Source organism: Heloderma suspectum, chromosome 10 (assembly GCF_057233095.1).
Source record: "Heloderma suspectum isolate Gila_16-S chromosome 10, 16-S_ref, whole genome shotgun sequence".
NCBI lineage: Eukaryota > Metazoa > Chordata > Lepidosauria > Squamata > Helodermatidae > Heloderma > Heloderma suspectum.
Window position 1 is genome coordinate 12,032,192 of NC_139467.1, and position 22,287 is coordinate 12,054,478.

General features: G+C 46.2%; 2 protein-coding genes across 4 annotated transcripts in view; both read left to right on the plus strand.

Moving 5' to 3' along the window:
* The first annotated feature begins 60 nt into the window (after positions 1-60).
* On the plus strand, positions 61-17,321 carry LOC146337705 (urokinase plasminogen activator surface receptor-like). Of its 3 annotated transcripts, XM_084815159.1 has the most exons (8): positions 61-896; positions 1,136-1,302; positions 5,044-5,166; positions 6,122-6,256; positions 7,622-7,762; positions 10,558-10,701; positions 13,157-13,294; positions 14,507-17,321. In XM_084815159.1, the coding sequence occupies exons 2-8, from the start codon at positions 1,254-1,256 to the stop codon at positions 14,725-14,727; spliced, it is 951 nt and encodes a 316-aa protein (XP_084671285.1). In that variant the 5' UTR covers positions 61-896; positions 1,136-1,253; the 3' UTR covers positions 14,728-17,321. The 3 variants fall into 3 exon arrangements, with proteins under 3 accessions (XP_084671285.1, XP_084671284.1, XP_084671283.1); XM_084815158.1 differs by having other exon boundaries at positions 61-1,302; XM_084815157.1 differs by lacking the exons at positions 61-896; positions 1,136-1,302 and having other exon boundaries at positions 4,567-5,166.
* Positions 16,143-22,287, plus strand: part of LOC146337706 (urokinase plasminogen activator surface receptor-like) — a 19,961-nt gene continuing 13,816 nt past the window's right edge. The window contains exons 1-2 of the mRNA XM_084816302.1: positions 16,143-16,187; positions 17,050-17,148. Coding sequence (XP_084672428.1) covers positions 16,143-16,187; positions 17,050-17,148 — 144 coding nt within the window. The remainder of the gene's footprint in view (positions 16,188-17,049; positions 17,149-22,287) is intronic.

A 22,287-nucleotide genomic window follows, 5' to 3' on the forward strand; every position in this document is an offset into this window, starting at 1 on the left:
TGGGTTGATCTGGATATGTTCTTGGGGCAGGATCTGGATGACTACTGGGTTTGGGGGGAATCTGGGGGTGGGGAGGTGCAGGATCAGTTTTCTTTGTGGCCATTTTTCTTTCCTTCTTAAAAACTGCTTTTTGGGGCTTTTGCCTAGCAATGTTTGCTTTTATTTTTAAAAATTCTGGGGATTGCTGCTGCTGTTGCTGCTGTGACTTACGAATGATTTCTGTGTTGCTCTGAGGACCTCATCATCATTACTACCAGTCCCACCAGTCACAGTGGCCAGGAGCGCCCCCCCCCCATAGGAGTGTGTTACCCCATCAATCACAGTGGCCAGGAGCGCCCCCCCCCCCCAATAGGAGTGCGTTTTCACACATTTATTCCCACTCAAAGGAAAGCTGGCTTGGGGAGAATACGTCTAGGTTAGTTCATCACTGTTGGTTGCAGCTTTCAAAAGGGGACTGTTTTTTTGGATTGCACAAGATTGCCCAAGATTGCTTGTTGGCCAAGGAGCAGCACTTGTAACAGCATGTACACCGGAAATAATGTGCCCTGACTTCATATAATAAATTTAGCTGTGTTTAGACATGCTAAATACTGCTGCTTCAAGAGGTGCCAGTGAAAGAGTCCTCAGCCAGGCCCTATGCGGACTTCAAAACGTGCAGAAGAGAACACAAAGATCCCACGAAGCACAAGGAAGGTCTGGACAAGGACATAAGAATTAGCCGAAATAAGCTGAAATAAGTGGCATTGAGTTCAGGGGTGCCTGCAGAAGCCAAGAAACCCTGCTTTTTGTTAGGTCAGTGTGTGTGCACATTAAAGTGACACCTCAGCTCTGGCGTTTTTCCTGGGGATCTTTGCCAAGAAGATCCATTTGTCTCTCTGCAAAATCGGCTGCAACAGGTAAGCAATGGGATGGGCTACTCAGCCCTTTGTGATAGGCTTTTATTTAATGTAAACAACCTAGAGGGACACATGCTAGACCAACCTCCATTCTCTGAACACCCCTGATCCCACGTTTTATAAGGAGGGAGGAGAAAAGTAGAAGGGAACTTGGCATAAAAACAATTGTCCCTATTTTCATGACTTATTTTTAGCTCTTCCCCATGAGCAGAGCGCTGTCAACATTTCCTTTTTTGAAGGCTTGGAAGAGATCCCTGCCAAATGTGGAAAAGATACATTTCAAGTTGGCAGTCCTGAAGTGAGAGGGGAAGTGAGCCGGGTTCTCTCTACTCCTCCTTGTCTGCTATCAAAGCTGTTATGGAGACTAAGGTGTCCCTTGCAATCCTCATGTTCTGTCTTGACATGGGTAAGTTGTGGATGCATTTGTCTATGTGTGTATGTTGGTGGGAGCGGGAATAGGGTTTGATCCACTGCGACCATCTCCTGTGCAAGGCCTACTGATCTCAGTGAGGCTTGTATAGGACTAATAGGAGACGATCCAGGCAGATTGTATCCTAAATGTCTGTTTACACAATGGAAGATTCACAGTTATGTACTATGTTTCTAGTCCTCTTCATGTATTGGAAGATGTGGGCAGAACTCTAATTACATGGAGGTCAAGGAGCCTCTTACCTTTTGTGCTGGCTCTCTTATACTGCAATCCGGTATGCGCTCACAAGGAAACAGGTCCCATTGAACTCGATGGTGGGTCTTACTTCTGAGAAGACATGTATAGGGTTGCACTGTTAGCTACCTAGTTATGTGACTACAGGAGGGGGTCATTATATGGCTAAAATTGTTATGAGTCAGGGGCGGGGTCTATGGATTTCCTTAAGGGATCCTCTGTCTTCCCCCTTTCCTCATAATTGGAGCAGCGGGATTTACTCCCAAAGATTATACCACAGTAAATTTGTTAGTCCACAGCCCAGATAATCTTGCAATGCAATTCTGTGGATGTTCACTCAGAAGTAACTGCTATGGTGTTCAGCGGCACTTGGAAAGGTTCCTCCTGTGCAAGCACCGAGTCATTGCTGACTCCTAGAGGGACGCCGCTTGCGCTGGCGTTTTCATGGCAGGCTATAGTGGGGTGGCTTGCCATTGCCTTCCCCAGTCGTGGCACTTACTTTTGTGTAAATGTGCTCAAATCCCATCAGAACTCGTGGGGCTTAAAACATTAGGCACAACTACAACCTTAAAGGCACTTACTAGAGACCATGACCCATTGAACTCAGGAGGATTGACTTCTGAGTAAATATGCATAGGATTCTGCTGCATCTTGCCTCATTGTTTTCAGGGGAAGTTCAGCACACATTAATTTTGGTTGGACTGGTACCTTAGTTCCATAGGAGTATCTCTTGTTTTTGCTCTATAAATTTGTCTGATCCCTTCTTAAAGCTGTCCAAGTTGGTGGCTGTCACTGTATTTTGTGGTAATGAATTTCATAGTTGAACTATGTGCCATGTGAAGTTTTGCTTCCTTTTATCTGTCCTGAATCTCCCACTGGTCAGCTTCATGGGATGACTCCAGGGTCTAGTTGAGGGGGCCCTTGGCAGGGCGCATTACTTTTCCTGAGATGCAGTGACCTAGATATTCCGCCATTCCATGGCATTCTTGGTAAATTCTAAAAAGCGGTGGCCGCTACAAAACATGGTGGCTGCCGCGTGTTTTGGTCCAAAATGCCAAGGAATGGCAGAACTTCCGGGGCGTTGCATTTTGAGAAAACAAAGGTGGCAGCTTCAGCCGTGGCCGCTGGAGGCCAGAGCAGGCATCACTGTCGGCGGGGTGTCCCAGCAAACGTCATCATCGGTAGTGGGCCCTGGCAGCTGCTGCAAGACACCAGCTGGTGCTGCCATGTCTAGGTGCGAGATCTGTGATACCGATGCTGGGTAGGGTGGCCACTTATGAATGGACAAGAAAGAGGGAACGCATCACTACAAAAGCGGACAAAAGAGGATGCCGATTTGCATAACGTTTGCATATGCGAATGCATATGTATAAAAAGGTAAAGGTGTCCCTATCCAGTCGTGTCTGACTCTAGGGTACGGTGCTCATCCCCGTTTCTAAGCCGAAGAGCCAGCGCTGTCCGAAGATGCTTCCGTGGTCATGCGGCCGGCATGACTGAACACCGAGGCGCACGGAACGCTGTTACCTTTCCCGCCGAAGCGGTACCTATTTATCTACTTGCAATTTCTTGCTTTCGAACTGCTAGGTTGGCAGAAGCTGGGACTGAAGACGGGAGCTCACTTGGTCACGCAGCACTCAGGTCTCGAACTGCTGTCCTGCCAATCTTCCAGTCTGCAGTTCAGCGTCTTAACCACTTAGCCACCTACATGCTGGTGTTAACATTCAAAGCCCTTAACGGCTTGGGGCCAGGTTACCTGAAGGATCACCTCCTCCCATATGTGCCTGCCCGGACCTTAAGATCATCATCAGCGGCCCTTCTCCGTGAGCCCCTGCCAAAGGAAGTGAGGCGGGTGGCTACTAGGAGGAGGGCTTTTCCTGTTGTGGCACCCCGGCTCTGGAATGAGCTCCCTAGTGAGGTTCGCCTGGCGCCTACATTGTACTCCTTTCGGCGCCAGGTGAAGACCTTTTTATTTTCCCAGGCATTTTAGCTTTCTAAATTTTTATCTTTGCTGTTTTAAATCTGTATTTTAAACTCCTGTACTGCTGCTAGGTTTTATTGTGGTTGTATTGTTATATTGTGGTTTTAATGTTCTATATATTTTAAATTGTTTTATTGTGTGTTGTTTGGTTTTAGTTTTTGTGAACCGCCCAGAGAGCTTCGGCTATTGGGCGGTATAGAAATGAAATAAATAAATAAATAAATAATAAATAAATACATGCACATTTATCAATAATTATTATAATATAAAAAGAAATAGAAATCACCATAGTGTGGAACGCTGCGACCAGGTGAGCTGTGTGCCTGTTGCTCAGTCTACTGGCCAGGTGATGTTGATGGGAAACTTCAAGGCCTGGCTCTTCCTTCCGATGGCTGATGGTTGTTTAATTTCAAACTGGACTTGGACTGGACAGCCGTTCAAACAGAAGACTGTCAGTTTTAGCTGCCACTGGCATGTATAGCACAAAAGACAGAAAGAAACATAGTTGTTTCCTAAAAATTGAGATGACGAGAAGGTGGGATTATCCCCTGGGCAGGGGTTCCAGAAACCTGGGCCGTGTGTCCACGACAGCAGAAGGAGAAGGGCGGAGTGGCTTACCTGCATTTTTCTAGAAGTCGCTTTTGGTCGGGGCAGGGCTCCACGTGGGCGTGCATTGCACCATTCGAACCCACATCATATACTTCCGGGGGTTGAGGGGTTGGAGTGAGCGTCATCTGAGTAGCAGGGGCTGCTCAAGCAATAAGAGAGGCTTCCCCCCCTCCAGGCTCTCCCCTGCTTTCTCCATAACAAAGGCGCAAATTAATCACTTCCCTTCAAGCCTCCTAAGCCCTTTCAGAATCACTTCCCTTCAAGCCTTCTAAGTCCTTTCAACCCATTGGTGAGCTTGATCGCTGTAAGGGAGGGGTGAATTAATTACTTCCATGTGCACATTTAAGGGGACAAGCCTCACTGAGCACAATGGGAGTTACTCCCAAGTAGACACACATATGCTTGTGCTGAGAAGGAAACACCCCTTGACCGGGGTCACAGTGAAAGGCACACCTCTGGGCAGGGCTAGCATACCCGAGGTCAATGTGGGGGTTGGGGCACACAGCAACTATACCAGGGAGACCCTGACTTGAGGAAAAGAATCGGACTTTAAGCAGTCTCCGGAAATCTGGTTTTTCCCTGATAAGATCTGGGGTGGCTGCTGGATGGCCACAACGTCATGTATCCCTAACAACCTCAACATGCAGCCGGCTCGGAGCAAATAGCTGGTGGAGACACCCTGGTATTTGTCCTTTCTGAATTGGGAGTCAGGACAGTGGATGGTTGTCTGGAGCCTGCTCAGTCTCTCCGTGACATTAGGAAAATTGAGCCAAATCCTGCCGGAGGCTTAGCCACCACCACCACCTCTGCCTAGACAAAAGCCCTTACTGCAATCCCAATGCAGATGACGCAGAATGGAAAGCTCCCACTGACATTGTCCCCCCGTCTTTCTCCAGCCAACAGCCTGAAATGCTGGAAGTGCTTGAGCAGGGAAGGAAACTGCACAGAGACTGACGACATGGAGGTCTGCAGCCCTTATCAAGATGCATGCTTCTTTGAGACCAAGAACTTCATTGCTTGTAAGTGCAGTTATTTTGTCACCATGATGGGGATCAGGGGTTCATTTGCAGTAGCTTGCTTGTGGTTCTGCCTCCATGCCAGGGCATTGATCCTCAGTCCCCTGGGGCAAATCTAGACTTCCTGGGGTCTCAGTCCAGCCCTCTGGGATTCTCCAGATCACCACTCTCCTTTCCCCCAATCACTGATGATTTGGTGGTTTCCCACCTTTTGCAATTTTTCCCCATTCAAAAAGGCTGAAATGCCTCTCCTAAGGTTTTTGTTGTTCAGTCGTGTCCGACTCTTCGTGATGCCATGGACCATAGCACGCCAGGCCTTCCTGTCCTGCGCTGTCTCCTGGTCCTGCGCTCTCTCCTGCTCCTAAGGTTTAGTTACTGGGCAATAAGAGTTTAAGCTACAATTTGATGGCGTTTTTGGTAATTTGGCCCCAACGCCTTTTGCCTTCTGCTCACCCACCGCTGGAATGTAGCCCCTGAGAGCTTCTCCAAAATGGGACTTCAGCCCTAGGCTGTCTGAGGTGGCTGCCTCACTCTAGCTAAAGGCAGGGCAAGCAGACAATCCTGGGATAGATGGACCAGTGGCCACATATTCACATATGAATATTCACATATGAATATGTGGCAGGTTCATAGTTCATATCTTCAGACCGTGTGAGCCTTCAAAGCAGGTTCATTTCCCCAAAAGCAACAGCACATCTTTGGAGAATTGAAGTCTTCTCCTTGCCAGCCGGATGCAAAAGCTCAGACTTCTTTCTCCTCTCCTGGCTACATTCCATTTGCCAGTGAATCTCTCTCTACCTCTCACTCCAATAAGCAGCCACCAGTCCTCAAAGGTAGGAGACGATACTCACCTCGGCAAAAGACTGGAGTTAAGGGCATTGTTCACATCCAAAAATACACTTGCAGCAGTGTCTTTTACTGGTAATAGGCAATTCCTGCTTTTTTCTCCCCTTGGTAGTGAGTGCAGACACAGTGAAACAGAGCTGTGGCACCTTGAACGATTGCCGGCGCTATCGTGATGGGTATAGGGGATCATTATACCTGGGAATGTATTGTTGCGCCTCTGACCTCTGCAAACCTGTGATATATCATGGTATGTAAATTGACATATTTGTACTTTTTACTCAAGCTGCAGCTCGGTTTATCATATGTTTCTTTCAAATTCTGGCACAAACTGCTGATATACTTCGTTCAGGCCTGTCGAGAAGGTGTGGTTTCGCCAGTCTGGTGAAATTCTGAGCAGCGATTTAAAAATCATCATTGTTTTTCTGCCCCATGAAAGCCAACAGCAGCAACTGCTGGCATGCTTAACTTTGGCAAGTTATGTCGGGCATGCTCAGTTTCACTCTGAAGCTAGAATGCTGCCAGTACTCCTGTGTTTTGAGAGGAATTCCACTGTTCCTGTCAGCATTCTGACACTGTGGGAGGGGTAGCAGGGAACTGGCAACTGAGATAAGAGTGAGGTAATTTTGAAGGCTGAGGGAATCACTCTCACTGATGAAGAGAGGGAGGAAAAGGAAAAAAGCTATGCTGGAATCCTTTGCAGGCTTATTCAGAAGTAAGCTATTCTGAACATATACTGACATATCTATTTATTTGTACACATCTATTCAGTTAATGACTTCTTTGTGTTTTGTTTCTTTAATTTATCTTTTTGTTTACTTCAGAACACTGTAATTAAAATCAGGGAAATTCAGTGATAAAAAACCTGCAGGTTAACCTGAGTTAAGGCTATCTCATGTTGTATCAAGCTCCACAAAGCCAGGAAATTGGAAGCTTAGGCTGATGACTTAAGAGATATGCCCTGTGATCAGTGATTATATTGTGCAATGTCACAAATTGTGCTTGCCCACAGCCAGCATGGGTCAACTCACAGGAAGATTCATCTGGCAATACAGTAAGGTTCAGATACTTCATAAAGCAATGCAGGACCCAGGACAACATGGCAGCATCTTTGCTCTATCCTCCCTATCTGGATTGGGGCCTGAAAAATTAAAGGAAAAGTGTGGATGCGTGGAGGTTAAGTTGTAAGCAAGCACAATTTGTGACATTGCACAACATCTTCATTGATCACGGGGCATGTCAGTTAAGGCATCAGCCATAGCTTCCAATTTGCTGGCTTTGTGGAGGTTGAGCCAACACGAGGTAGCCTTAACTCCAGTCTTAAACCAGTACGTTTTTTGATAATTGAATATACTTTCCAAATGAAAAACAAATGAAAAGTGTTCTCTCTCCACCACCACCCATCTCAAATTACCAGATATGTGATTTCAAAGGGTAGACAATGGGGAGACTAGATATACTCTCCAAATGAAAAGCAAGTAGGCAAAACCCAGATACATTTTTGTTCTGTGATGGGGAGGTGTGCAAAATCAATGAGCACAGCCTTGCTAACAACTTGATTAGGGAACCTGATCCTCTCTTTCCTTCCCCCCACTGCCCCTGTCATTTCAAACAGTTGGCAGAGATGGGTCAAAAAATGGTGTGAAATGTCAGAGCTGCATCGGGAGCACAGCGGAATGTGGCCAGAATGCGCCTACAGACCCATGCTACGGGAGCATGGACCGTTGTGTACAGATTTCCCAGCGCTTCCTACCAGGTACTGCCCAGTGGGTATTAATGTGCTCAAGCGAGATAAGTCGACAGGGCCTGTGACAAAATGGGAGGGAGGAGGGAAATCCTCCCCCCGTCCTGGGGGGAGGAGGGAAATCATGTTCTGGCATTTTCTGAATTGTCCTCTCATATTTTCAAGACCTTTTTTGTGGAGATTCCCTGTCCCCAGCAAAATGCAGTTGCAGAGCTGTCATTTTTATTTATTTAAAATTATTTTTTGGCTGTCTTTAAAGGTAGAACCAGGGGAAGTGCTGGTGTGACCTTTAAGGGAGACTGTTCCTCTAATTAAATTTCCTTCCTTCCTTCCTTCCTTCCTTCCTTCCTTCCTTCCTTCCTTTCTTTTCTTTCTTGTTCTGCCCATTTTATTTCTTTCTGTTCAATGCAGGATAACCGATGGGTTGCCTCTTCTTAGACAGCTTCAGTTTCCCGCTTGATGGAGCAGGGGGGAAAACAACTATATAGCTATGAAAGAAAGAGAGAGAAAAAATATAGGTTAGACCGTCTGTTCATGAATTAGAAACAAGGTGTCTTATCTACCCTCTCCAATAACACGACATTTTATGCCCAGGTGGTTTGAGAATATTTTAGGCAGTGTATAAAAGGGTTAATCAGAGACCCAGGCACGTTGTATTGATTGTGTCTCTCTCATACATCCTCCTTGAGCTCAAGGGCATCTTTGGTCGTATTTGGACATATTCCACCCAAACACTTCTGTTCCTGATTTCATTATGATTTCTTGACCAATAGGTGTTGAGCTTCAGCATTTCTTATCAGCATGTGCACAACATGAGATGTCGAACAGTAATTTTGCTCCTTATGGTGGGTGTCTGAGCATGCTCAGTTCTTCTGTTCATTTCACTCATACATTCACATACACTCACATCAACACTGTCTGCCTTTGATTTGCTTGGTGAAGCCGGTTGTAAAGACAGCTGCATCCCACCCCCCTTCTTCAAAGCCAGTCCTGCAAAGTCATAAGGACATAAGAACAACCCTGCTGGAACAGACCAAGTGTCAAGATTCCCTTAGCCTCTACTTCACTTCAATGCCCAAACATACACAGACGAGAGGCTTCAGTCTACAGCTTTTAATCCATTACTTCACAGGGTCATACAGATGCAAATTCTCAGAGAAACTCTCTGTTTACAAGGGAGGCGGCCTCGCTAGCTGAACTTAAGAGGGGGAAGCCCCTCTCTTGTCGTGAGGCCTCTAAGTGCAGCTTCTCATGCAAGGCCAATTGGGTAGACCGTTTAAGTTCCACCCCTGCCTTCTCTCTCTTTGCTCTGCACCTGCACCTGGCATCTATTAGGACAACCTCCTGTTCGCTGCCTGTCATGGGGTGTATGTGTGAGGAGGGACCCTCAAGCTCAGCCATCTGTACATTTGTAACCTGAGAAGCAGGCCTACTCATATCTGAACTAGCCTGGGAAAACACCTCCCACGTCTGATTGTTCTCCTTCACAATCTGAACTGCTATCCCACTCCCTGTGCTCAGAAACATCCCTGACACCAAGGGTCCATCTAGTCATAGAATAGTATAGAATAGTAGAATAGTAGGGTTGGAAGGGGCCTACAAGACCATCGAGTCCAACCCCCAGCATTCTGTTCACACAGTGGCCAACCAGCTGCCGACCAGGAACCCACAAGCAGGGCATGAGCATAACAGCACCCTCCCACCCATGTCCCCCAGCAACTGGTGTATATAGGCTCATTGCCTCTGGTACAAGAGGTAGCACATAGCCATCAAGTCCAGTAGCCATTGATAGCCTTCCCCTCCAGGAATTTGTTCAACCCTCTTTTAAAGCCATCCAAATTGGTGGCCATCACTACTTCCTGTGGTAGCGAATTCCATAGTTTAACTCTGTGCTGTGTGAAGAAGTCTTTCCTTTTATCTGTCCTGAATCTCCCACCAATCACCTTCATAGGATGACCCTGGGTTCTAGTATTTTGAGAGAGGGAGAAAAGGGTCTTAGTTAGAGGTATTTTAATGCCACAACATGAATTAGCGTAGAATCAAAACGTCAAGATCTTCATGCTCATGGGTCAGGGGTCTGGAATATAAGTATGGGGTCTTCTTCAATTTGAGTCTGCAGTGTTTTAGGGGGTCTTCTAGTAGATCTCCCCAAAACCCTCATTCAGATCATTTCACCATTCCAGGTCAAAGTAGCCATCTTCAGTTTGAAGTAGCCTCTTCAGAGCAAAATTATTTAACCCTTTTAGTACCAGATTAACATAGCTTATTGGCAGCCAGTGCAGTTCTTTTAGCAAAGTGTAGCTTGCTGTCAGAAGAAGGCCCCAGTTAGCAGCCTCACCGCTACATTTTGTACCAGCCGCAGCTTCCGGACCAAGCCCAAAGGTAGCCCTGCTAGAAAGCATTGCAATAATCCAGTCTTGAGGTTACCAGTGCCTGTACCATTGTGGCTAAGCTATCATGGTCCAGGAATGGCCTTACCTGTTCTACCAGACAAAGCTGGTAAAATACAGGTACTTCTGCAGAAAAGCAATGTCTCAGAAGCGTTGAAGAGCTCTAGTGTGGAAGCAGCTTTAATCAGCATCCAATGGAACAGCAAAGTAACAACTTTGCAATTATAGCATTTTAAAATACATACAATCTGGAGAAGTTCTAAAATGTATTTAATGAGGTAATCAATGTAGTTAAAAATGGAGAGGAGCGGGAATTGGGGGAGGACTGCACACAACCTTTCTGGCTGTCCTTCTTAGAGTAGAGCATGAGAAAATGACCCGGTTGCCTGCATATCACCTGATGGTTGTCTTCTCCAGGTGAAGAACTGGAACCCATCATAAAGGGATGTGGAGACAGTTCCTTTACGGACACAGTGGTGGCATACCAGATTGGCAAAGATTTTGCCTACGTCGACCGAAAGATCTGCGGTCTGTCCAACTGTAACAATAGGAGTTTTGCAGGTAATTACAAAAATAGTGCTTTGATAGATCAGAGATGCAGGACTGCAGGTTTGTGGCTCAAATCCGGCCCTCTGTGGTTCCCCAGGTGGACACGCCCCCTTCCCCTTTCCCCGACACTCAGTTGTTTGGTGGTTTCCCAGCTTTTATGCAGTTTATTTCCCCAGTCTTAAAAGGATGAAATGCCTCTCCTAAGTCTTAATTACTGGCAGTTAGAGCTTTACAATACAGTATGCTACTATATTTTTGGATGTTGGGTCCTGTCTCATTCGCCTTTGGCCCCACACGCCACTGGCATGCAGCCCCTGAGAGCCTCTCCAAAATGGAAGAACCATGGGGCTGGAAGAGATTCCGCATGCCTGGGATAGATCCTGGCCCCAGGGTGCAGGATTCTGACTTGGAGATTCTATCCCTGTGTGAAATAATAATAATTTGGACATAATCCATGGGGAAGTTCTCCAACCCAAGCCCCATTGAAATGAACGGACACTGCATGAGAGTAGTTGGGCCTACTCCTATTCAGGGTGGATTGCAGTAGGAAAGCAAAACCTAAAGTGCATTGAGTTGAAAGATGCGTAAATGATACTAAATCCCTGTCATTGACAGCACAAGTATAATATGATATAGGACTTCTCCACACCAGATTTCTCATCCTGGAACTCTACTGGGGCTTTTGCTTCTGTATTCTTTGCGGGATTAAGATCCCCTCTTTTCATGCACTTTCGCTCCCCCCCAGGGAGTTCCTTTATTTGCAAGCTTTATAGTTTCATTATACAGCCACTAGATGGTGTTCTGTTATAGTGCCACTTCCTCCTTTCATGGCTAAAATGAACTCGCGAAATGTAAATAGCTCATTATCCGCGATCTTAAAAAAAAAAAACAGGATAAAGGTCGGAAAAACAGGATAAAAGTCAAACTTCCATGAGTAACCAATCTCATGGATAAAAGCCCTGTGTGCTGAAGCCCACAGAATCCAGAATAAATCCCTTCAGAACAAGAAGGCTATCACTCCCATGATGCAGCCTTGATCTACAGCCACTGCAGCAGAGGATGGCAGTGTGGAGGTTAGTGCTTTAGACTGCAGGTTGGGGATATCAGTTTTGAGTGCTCCCCCATGAAAACAAACTCCATTCTTGTAGAAAAATGCACAACCAGGGAGATGAGGTTGTGCTCAAACCTCTCCCTATTATGCATGGATGGGTGGTTTTTCAAAAAACATTTTAACATAATAAAAGACTTTGATCTTTGAATTCCAAAGTGGTACAGCCCATTCCATTACTTCAGGACTCTACCACTTCATTACCACCTTATTCTACTATGTGTGTCGATCCACTCTCCCTCACTTACCCTCCCACCACTGTGTTCCCCTCAGAGCCAGGGAGCAACATCCCACCCACTCCCTTTCTCTTGAACAACCTCATTCGTTCTGGAAGAAATTGCTTAATGTCCTTCTGCTCTGAGATTGACCAAGCCCCTTTCACCCAGTTCATTCTCCCCATTCTCTCAGTGGGGGATGATAACTGGCACACCCATCCTCTGCTCCCCGTAAGGGAATATCTGCTGCCGTGTCACTCTTAGTTTTAGGGTTCTTTTCATTTTCCTCTCCCCCTCTGTTTGTTTTAAACTAAAATTCAGTTTTGGGATTCAGATTCAATTATGCTACTTTCAAACGTAAGGAATTAGTTAAATTTTTAATCTAGGCAGAACTTGGTTTTTCCCACATTTGGGTTTCACCACATTTTGGCAGATGAGAAGAAAACCAAGAATATTACCCCTGAGCCTTCCTTGCTTGACTTTGCTGTTCTTCCTTAAGCAGGAACCAAACCCTGGAGGCCTCGCCAGGGCCAGGCCAAGGCATATCACTGCCCCAGGAAGAGCAAAACGTGTGCTCCCCACTGGTCTAGTTCAGGGGTAGGCAATTCTGAAGCGTCTGGGAGCTATTTTCACCCCCAGGACCACCCCCCGCCCCGGCCACACTCCTGCCCCTTCCGCACTGCCAAATGCGGCATCAGCGGTGACACAAAATCCCCCAGCTTTCACTTGTTTTCAAGATCAGCGTCAAACCGCTGTTTTTGCCGCTGTGAAATTTTGTGGAGCGGTTGTGGTGGGGGGGCATGTGTTGCCTACCCCTGGTCTAGGTTCATAGGATCGAAGATGGGTCAAGTTATTTTGGCAGCTGAGGCAGAAAATCCCACAAGTGCCTCTCCCCTCCCTGGCAGTAAAAATACCATGACTACCTACCTATTTGCTGCCCTTTCATGTCACCCCAACTCTGCTGCCTTTGGCAGCTACCTCAGTCTACCTCAGGCTTCCCCAAACTGGTGCCCTCCAGGACACCTGGAGGACACCAGGTTAGGAAAGCCCGCTCTACCGAATGCTTCTTAGTTCCCACTTCCGCCAGCTATAGCTGATAGGAATTACAATCCCTGCAAGAGCCTCTTTCTTTCTCACTCCGCAGAAATACCTTCCGGTCAACCCAATGGACTGCAGTGCTATACATGCCGGGATTCAGGGCACGGGGAGTGCGCCATCGACAGGCTGCAGCTTTTGAACTGCACGGGAGTCATGGATCAGTGTGTGCATGTCATAAGCAAGGGTAAGGAAGAGGGCCAGCAGGAGTTGAAGAGGGTGTGCGGTACAGCCTGAGCAGATGCAAAAGAGGACAATGCTCCTGTACCTCAAGGAGCTGCGTGGAAGTGGGAATTTTGCTGCACCTGCTGAAATTCACCCTTTACCACACACAGTAGCCTGGGGTGCACAAGTGTGCTATTAGAGAACTAGCATAAAGCCGTATAAAGGAGGGTCTTTTTGGTGGCTGCTCCCTGGCTGTGGAACTCCCTGCGGAGGGAAGCTAGTTTTGGTCCCTCTCTGTAATCCTTCCGCTGGCAGGCAAAGGCCACTTTCTTCAAGTGGGCCTTTGGTGTGCAAGCGGTCTGCTGGGCTGGAGGCTGTTTTTGTTCTGTTACTGTTGTTGTTTTAGTTGTTTTTAATATATTTGTTTTATTCTTGTTTTTATCAAGTTTTATTAGTGATTCTAAGCCGCCTTGAGTGCCATTTTTGGTAGCAAGGTGTGGGGTACAAGTCAAATAACTCAATATGTTAATAAAGAAGTACTTAAGTGTTATGTGAAGCATGTTATGCCAGCCTTTCCCAACTTGACACCCTCCGGATGTGTTGGACAGCAACTCCTAATGGCCATGCTGGCTGATGGGAGTTATAGTCCAAAACATTTGGAGGGCATCAGGTTGGAGATGTCTGCACCATGTTATGAGATGGAGGGAGGCTTAGACAGCAGAAGGGTAATGGAACTGGAAGCTGCCTCAATAGCCATGGGCAAAGTTGCCAAGTGCCTTTGTTTTGTTAGGGAAATTGGTTCATTGTTCTCCATAGCAGGCCCACATTGATAAAAAAAAAATAGCTGGAAACTTTTCTTAGTTCGGCTCCCCTTGTGAAATATATCAGTTCCACCAGCTCATTTTTTTAATTTGTGAATTAGTTTTTGTTAAATGTTCCTGGTAAAGGAAAACACAATAATTCATCACTGAACAGTCCATTCAGCAACTAAATTAATACAGGAAGCTCTGTTATCCATCACATTTGGATCTTAAAATCACAGGAAGAAGCAGTTCCTTAATGGAAGAGATCTTTCCATAAAGTACCATGAGATTTGGGTGAGTCATTTTTTTTGGAGATGATGATATTGCTTAAGTGTTGGGCTATCGTGCTCCCTAGTGTCCCATACGTAGAATGCACTGCAGGTCTTTTTGAAGGCTGCTACACAAACCTGTCTGTCTTTACCCTTTTCCAGAAAACAGAGAATTGCCTGTGACCATCCAGAAGGGCTGTGCCACGGAGAGCATGTGCACTAGCTACCAAGATATATATCTTCCACTGATGAGGCAGGATTCCTATGCAAGGTGTTGTAAGACATCCCTCTGCAACCGAACGGGGAGTCCTTCTGCTCCAGAGAGGCTGACAATGGTGATGGCGGCCCTTGCCTCGTGGCTGGCACAGATAGCCTGGAAATAACTGAGGCTGGCTGGATTAGCCCTGCCCAAAGGTTCACAGCCATTCTACGAAGGGTGGTTTCTACACACGGTGCAGAAATCGATTTTTTACATTTCTCGCATCTGCAACCCAAATGCAGCTCCTGCACTGGCTCTAAAAGACGTTTGATTTTAGAATGTCTCATTCATGTGTTTTCTGTTCTCACGAAGAAGTTTTTCTCTTCATGTGCGCACACAAATACAATGAGTGAGGCTGAAACGATGCTTTTTGCTGCCATGCCAAAAACCAAAGCCCGATCTTTCTACAAGGCTCCTTCTTCCCTGTAGGCGGCGGCAAAAACTACCTGATGATGTTGAGAAAAATGAAAATCCACAGTCAGGCAATGCCTTTATTAGGAGCAACCAAATATGCACAAAATTGTGGGCAAACTTTTGAGGTCTCCTTCATCAGACGAGGTTTTGCACAAAGCTACAAGATGTTGCAAGGTGTTGCTGGGGAGGGGGTGGCAGTGAGAGGGAAAGGCTGGCATGATGGTAAAGTCATGAATTCTGCATGGCCAGAATCTTACGTGGAGGAAGGAAGACTTGCAGACTTAAATGGATTAGACCCTCCTAGGAGTCATGCAGGTTTCAGTTTACACCTAGGACTGCTGGGACAAACACACAACGGAAGCGCTGATTCCCCCATTGTTGATGATATTCAGTTGGAGTAACAGGTCTTTGTAATAATGCAGACCTTTTAGATCTCAATGACATCCAGCAGCTGCATTTGTGAGAGGACCATTCTGAGTCCCTTCCTGAGTCAGCTGAGGTGGTCTCAGGGTTGGTGCTGGAGTCTCCGTGGCTTGTTGTGCTGGGGGGCTTCAACATACATGCTGAGGTCACTTTGTTGGGAGTGGCTCAGGACTTCATGCCCTCCATGGCAACCATGGGTCTGCCTGAATTAATATCTGGCCGCACGCATTTGGCGGGGCACACTTTAGATCTGGCCATCTGCATAGGATGGGATGATGGTGATTGGGGTGCAGGAACTCTTTATAGTTCTGTTGTCATGGACAGGTCATTACCTGGTGGGGTTTGGATGTGCTGGAAATCAGATCCTCTGTGTGTGGGGGTGTGTGATTAAGATGGTCCGCCCCTCAAGACTGATGGATCCAGATGGTTTTCTGATGGCTCTTGAGGATTTTCCTGTCACCTTGGCAATGATTCTGTTAAAGCCCCAGTTGATCTCTGGAATGGAGAAATGGCCTGGGAGGTTGCCATGATAATTCCTGAGCATCTTCTCTCATGGAGTGGAGCCCAACAAGCCTGCAGTTTTCCAGATCGCTGTGGGTAATGAAACGAGTGGGACATTGACTAGAGAGACGTTGGCAGGAAACTTGGAAGGAGTGCAGTTAAACATGGGCTAGAGCTCATTTGAAAGTCTACTCCGTGGCAATGAGGGTGGTGAAGAAAGTACGCTTCTCCACCACCATTGCATCTGTACAGAGTTGCCCAGCAGAGATTTTTTGGGTGGTCAGAGGCCTATTATACTGTGGCCCACAAGAAGGGGAGGTGGACCAATCGACAGCCCCACTGTGATCAATTTGCGGGACACTTTGCAGGTAAAATCGGTTGCATCCATGCTGACTGGGATGCCATAGCTGAAACAAATCTGGTGGATGTAATTGCCCCCTGCTTGTCCCATTACAATGGATATTTGTCAGTTTGTACAGCCTGAGGATGTGGACAGGGTCCTTGAAAAATTGAGGCCTATCACTTGTGGCCTGGACCTTTGCCTTCCAAGCATATAAAAGCAGCTGGGGGGTGGGTGGGGGGAAGGACTGATTGAGTGGGTAAGGGTAGTGTTGAATGCTTCTTTATGGCACCGTGTAGTTCCATCTTGCCTAAAGAGGCGGTGGTAAGACCTTTGTTTAAAAAAACCTCCCTGAACCTCACTATATTGGATAATTTCTGGTCGGTCTGTAATACCCCATTCTTGGGCAAGGTGCTCAAGCGTATGATGGCTTCTCTGCTCCAGGGATTTCTGGAGGATGCAGATGGATCTAGATCCATCTAGATCCATTTCACTCTAGCTTCAGACCTGGTTATGGGACAGAGGCTGCTTTGGTCACCTTGGTGGATGATCTACACCAGGAACTGGACAGGGGGAGGGCATCCCTGTTAGTTTTGCTGGACCTCTTGGCAGCTTTCAGTACTTCTGACCAGGTAACCTTCTGAGGCATCTAACTGAGATGGGACTGGGAGGCAGTGTTATATGGTGGCTCTGCTCCTTCTTGGAGGGGCAATCTCAGAAGGTGGTGCTAAGGGACTCCTGTTCCGTGTGGCTTGTGGTGTCCCTCAGATTACATCATATCCCCCGCCGCTGAGAGGGATTGTTCAGAGTTTGGGGGTTCAGTACCACTGTTGTGGGGAGGGGCTCAAACAGAAAGGGGGCATACAGGTAAGGGCTTGCACAAAGCTCCTAGACTTTGCCCTCCAGACATATAGACTTAGGGTGTTTCCAGATGGACGACTCTTGGCATTATCAATCAGAAGGCACCCTCCCCCAGCTTTTGGTTGCTTTTTTGTTTGTTTGTTTGTTGTTACTGTTGTGTTGCAAATAAAAAGCTTTTTAAAAAACCAATCAAAATGTATTCTGCTCCTATTCTGTTTTTTGCTCCTTAATGGTTTTCTTGTGAGAAGAAAAAAGATGGAAGAAGAGGCAGTAAAACACAGGAGGGTTACAAATGGAAGATGATGTCCTCTGGCCCCCAAGTAAGACTACGGGCTTCTTCACACGGAGCTTTTATCCTGCTATTGAGATTGGTCACTCATGGAAGTTTGCAGGGCTTTTAGATGACGTCGTCAACCTCCACGGCGTCTCCTGCACTAAATGACTTTTATTCCATTTTTTAAAAGATTGGAGATAATGAGCTATCAAATTACCATGCTTGAGTTCCGCTGAAGTTCCCTCCGTGAAAATGGAAAAGCCTCAATAAGAGGAGCTAGACCACAGCGCCATCTAGCGGCGGTATAATGAAACATATGGAGACTCGGATAAGAGGGAAAGGGAGGGGGAAAGGAAGTGCATGTAAAGGGAGTCTGTCATGATCCTGCATCTAAAACGGAAGCAGAAAGCCCTATTTTAAATGCAGTCTTTTAGGCTGGTGTAGAGATGCTCTGTCTATGTGATTGAGTCAGGGCAATTGCATAATAAATGCCTCATCTCCTCAGGCAGGGCTCAGTGGGTGCTGGCAAAGGGTTCTCATAGAATGAAAATGCACATTCACTTCCTTCCACAAACAGGTGGATTGACTCAGTTATCCATGACTAATCTAAGTCCCATCAATAGGTCTACTCAGAGTATGGCTAAGACTGGATCCAACCCCTGTTCTGCAGCCTGAAATTGTTCCATCCAGAATTCTACCACCTAATCCTTTGTAACATGTAATTGTGGCTGTAAATCAGAGCAGAGTGGTCTGGAAACAGGATTCTGATAGGTTCAGAAACCTCCGATTTGGGAAAGGAATTGGGAGGGACTCCCTTGTGTTAGACTTAAAAGAAGGGAAGACATGGGGTTTGAAATCGGGTCTAGGAGAAAGCATGCAGCCTAGATTTTAGCCAGTTGGGGTTTTATTTCTTAGGATGGCATCAAAAGGCCAAAGACGTGAGCGTGTCTCTCACACTTTTAATTCCACTCAAAGGAAAGTTGGCTTGGGAAGAATGTATTTTGGGTAGTTCATGACTGTTGGTATGCCGCTCTCAAAAGGAGACCGTTTTTCTTGGATTTCACAAGCTTACCCAAGATTTGGCCAACTAGCACTACCTGTTGTAATAGCCTGTTTTCGGAAATAACGTGTCCCAACTTTTTACCATGAACATAGCTGCATTTAGACATGATAAATCCTGCAGATTCAAGAGATGCAGGTGGAAGAGGAAGGGCTGGTCCTCAGCAGGCCCTATGTAGAATTCATGAGATGTAGAAGAGAACAGAGGAGCCATTAGTCCATGGAAGGCAAGGAAGGTTGTGGAGAAGGACTTAAGAATTGGCTGATATAAGAATAAGAGGCATTGAGACTTGCAGCCACTGTGGCCAGGAATAGCTGCAGAAACCCTGCCCTTTATTAGTGGTGCGTGTGTGTGTGTGTGTGTGTGTGTGTGTGTGAGAGAGAGAGAGTGAGTGTGTGAGAGAGAGATCTCTGCTCTGGTGATTTTGTTGGGGAATTTTGCCAAAGATCCATTTGTCTCTCTACAAGCTCAACCATAACAGGTAAGCCATGAGATGGAACTGATTATTATTTGTTTATTTAATGATATTTATGAATTGCTTACATTAAATAAATTTCTAAGCGATGTACCAAAAAGAAAAAAAAGTTTTCTGTACAGAGAACAAGATGTTCTTCCTGGGAATCCCAGTTGGAAAAGGTATGTTTTCAGAAGGTGCCAGAAATCCAGAAAGGTTGGCGCCTGCCTAATTTGCAGTGATTGGGAGTTTCAGAGAGTGAGTGCTATAATACTAGAGGCCCTATTCTGAACTGTGATGGTCCAAGCCCCCAAAACCTTGGGCACCACCAAGGGGCTGTCTTCACAAGCGATTTAGTGCGAAGTTAGAGCAATCTGAATTCCTTCACAACAGATGACGTCGTCACCCATCCGCTGCCAACCAGCCGCTTCCCTCTTGAAAAGCTGCATTTTCTGAAACTGCTTTTACTACAACTTCTTTATTGAAAGCAGCTCCCTGGCAATTATACCACAGTGGGCCATGTCCTCTAGGAGGGTATCTCCTGATGGGTGCAGCAACCAAGCAGGCTGATAGGAGGTCAGGTCAAGCGATCTCTTAAGTATCCTAGTCCTGAGTTGTTTAGGGCTTTGTAAACAAGCACCAAAACCTTAAACCTGGTCTGGCAGAATAGGCAGCCAGTACAGTTCCCTCCACATGGGTGCAGTTTGCTGGTGATAAGCTGCTTTGGTTACCAGCCTGGCTGTGGCTTTCCTGCACCAAATGCAGCTTCTGGATCAACCTTAAGGGCAGCCCCATATAAAGCACTGTGCAGGAATCCAACTTTGAGGTTACTAATGCTTGGACCACAGCGGTCAAGTTCTCCCTGTCCAGGAATGGCCATAACTGTCTTACCAGCCCAAGCTGGTAAAAGGTACTCAGGACTTAACCTTTGTGATTTGTTCACTCAGTGGAACTCGACTGATCCCAGTAAAGAGGGTAGAGAAGATTAACTGGGAAATTGGCTCTCCCTTGCATTAAAAAAAAATGGTGTAAATTTTTCTGATGATTTTTTAAAGTCCTTCTCCATGGCCATTTCAACATTTCCTGTCCGGAAGGTTTAAGGCAGATCCTTGACCAAAACTGGAATATACATTTAGTAATGAGAAATGAAGGTTGCTAGGTACACTTCCAGATGGGCAGCTCTTAGAGTTCCAAATTGAAAGACATTTTGCAGCTATTTTGTCTTTTCCTCCTCAACAGATTTTTTTTTTTTTTTTGGTGGAAAGAAAAAAGATGGAAGAAGTGCTAGGAAAACATAGGAGGGTTGCAGGCAGAAGACCATGTCATCTGGATTCGCCCATAAAATTCTGTGAATGAGGTGGGGCAGTTGCAGAAGAAAAGCCAGTCCAGAAACATACTAACTCTTTACTATATTGGGTTGGAGCTAAAGACTGTACCCTTAAACTGTTCTTGTGGTTACTGTTATTTTCCTGTTCAATTCAGTTGTTGCTGTTGCTTGTTCTTCAATAAATAGCATATGATTTGAAGCTCTGCCTTTGTTTAAAGCAAGGAACATTTCTGAAGTCCGCTCATGAGAGGTCCATGTCTCAGTAGTGACCCAGGTTTCCTCTGCTCCTCCTCCTCCAGTGTCAAAACTATTATGAAGTCTAAGATGTCCCTTGCGATTCTCATTTTCTGTCTTGGCCCGGGTAAGTTGCAGATGTATTTGCCTGTTGATCCATTGGTAGGGACTGATCCATTGCAAATGTCTCCTGTGCAAGTCCTACTGATGTCAATGAGGCTTGCCAGTGCATTTCTAAGCTCCATTTAAAGTGCTGGTTTTAGTCTTTAATGCCTTAAACGGTTTGAGCTCAGATTACTCAAAGGACTGCCTTCTTCTGTACCAACCTGCCTGCACTCTGAGGTCATCAGCAGAGGCCAAGGGCAGTTAGGCTGGTGAGTACAAGGGAGAGGGCCTTTCTGGTGGTGGCTCTGCATCTCTGGAATCAACTTCCATTGTGGATTTGTCAGGCCCATTCTTTGCATTTGTCAGGCCCATTCTTCAGGAAGCTACTGAAGACCTACCTGTTTCTGCTTGCCTTTCCATAGTCTGTGGGCTACAGGTTTTATTGTTGTTAACTAGGGATATTGTAGAATTCCACAATGGATTAAAACGAGTTTGGATTTCTATGAATCTGACCTGCAGAGTCTGCAGTGGACTGGCTTTTCCTGAGAATCCACAGAATTGCAGACTACTTTTGCGGGGCATTTGTGCAAATTCATACTTGCGCTAATGCACATTACCGCTAATGCGCACTTGTGCAAGCGGAACAAAATTCTTGTACATCTGTTAAAAAAAGAAGTCCAGTTCTATCAATGACTAGATAGTGGAACCAAAAGATGCTTAACAATCAGCAAAATACAGAAGGAGCAAATTTAATAAAATATGTATATCCCTAGTGTTAACTGTTTTGTAATAGATTTATGTTGGAGCTAATTGTATTTGTTTTGCACTTTTGTATTGTTTTTATCTTGTACACCTTGAGAGCGTTTTACCCTTAAACCAGATTGTATTCCAAATGTTTGTTTACACCTGGGGCGGGGAACCTCTTTCACCCTGAGGGCTGAATTCCATTTTGGAGAACCTCTCGGGAACTGCCTTCTAGTGATGGGTGGGACTGAAAGTAAAGAGGTCAGGGCCAAACGCAACAGGGGTATGGCCAAAAATACAACCTTCCCAGCATATTGTAGCTGAAAGCTCTCACTGCCAGTATCTAAGCCTTATGAGAGACGTTTCAACCTCTTCTTGTTGTTGTTGTTCTGCTCAGAAGCCACCAAGCCACCAACTGATTGGTGGTCGGGGGAAAGGGGTGATGAAGAAACATGACAAACTGATGAAGAAACGTGACAAAACCAAACCAGAATTGCTATCCCAGCCATTTGTCCACCATCTGGTTAATAGCCACTTTGATTTCTGCCACTGTAGGGGATTGAGGGAGGGGCTGTAACTCAGTGATGGTGCCCCTGCTTTGCATGTAGAAGGTCTCAGGTTCGATCCCCAGCATCTCCAGGCAGGGCTGGAAGAACTCTTGCCTGAAACCCTGGAGAGCCATTGCTGCCAGTCAGTGTCAACAATACTAGGCTAGATAAACCAATGGTCTGACTTGGTCTAAGGCAGCTTCCTATGCTCCTATGTTCCTACTTTGGACTGGACAGCCCATCAAACAGCGGAGGCTGGTCGCTTTGATTTCATTGGGGCTGTGGATTCATCCCGGGTTTCAGTCAGAACCAGTCAGAACTCTTAACAGAGCTATACATGGTGCTGAACCTTATCCCCAAAATAGATTCAGCCCCTTGGATAGGTCCCTTAGAGTTCTA

Coding starts and splice junctions, on each gene's coding strand:
- LOC146337705 (XM_084815157.1), top strand. CDS start 4,986: ATGCAGATGACGCAGAATGGAAAGCTCCCACTGACATTGTCCCCCCGT. Junction 5,167..6,121: donor GACCAAGAACTTCATTGCTT/GTAAGTGCAGTT, acceptor TCCCCTTGGTAG/TGAGTGCAGACACAGTGAAA. Junction 6,257..7,621: donor CAAACCTGTGATATATCATG/GTATGTAAATTG, acceptor CATTTCAAACAG/TTGGCAGAGATGGGTCAAAA.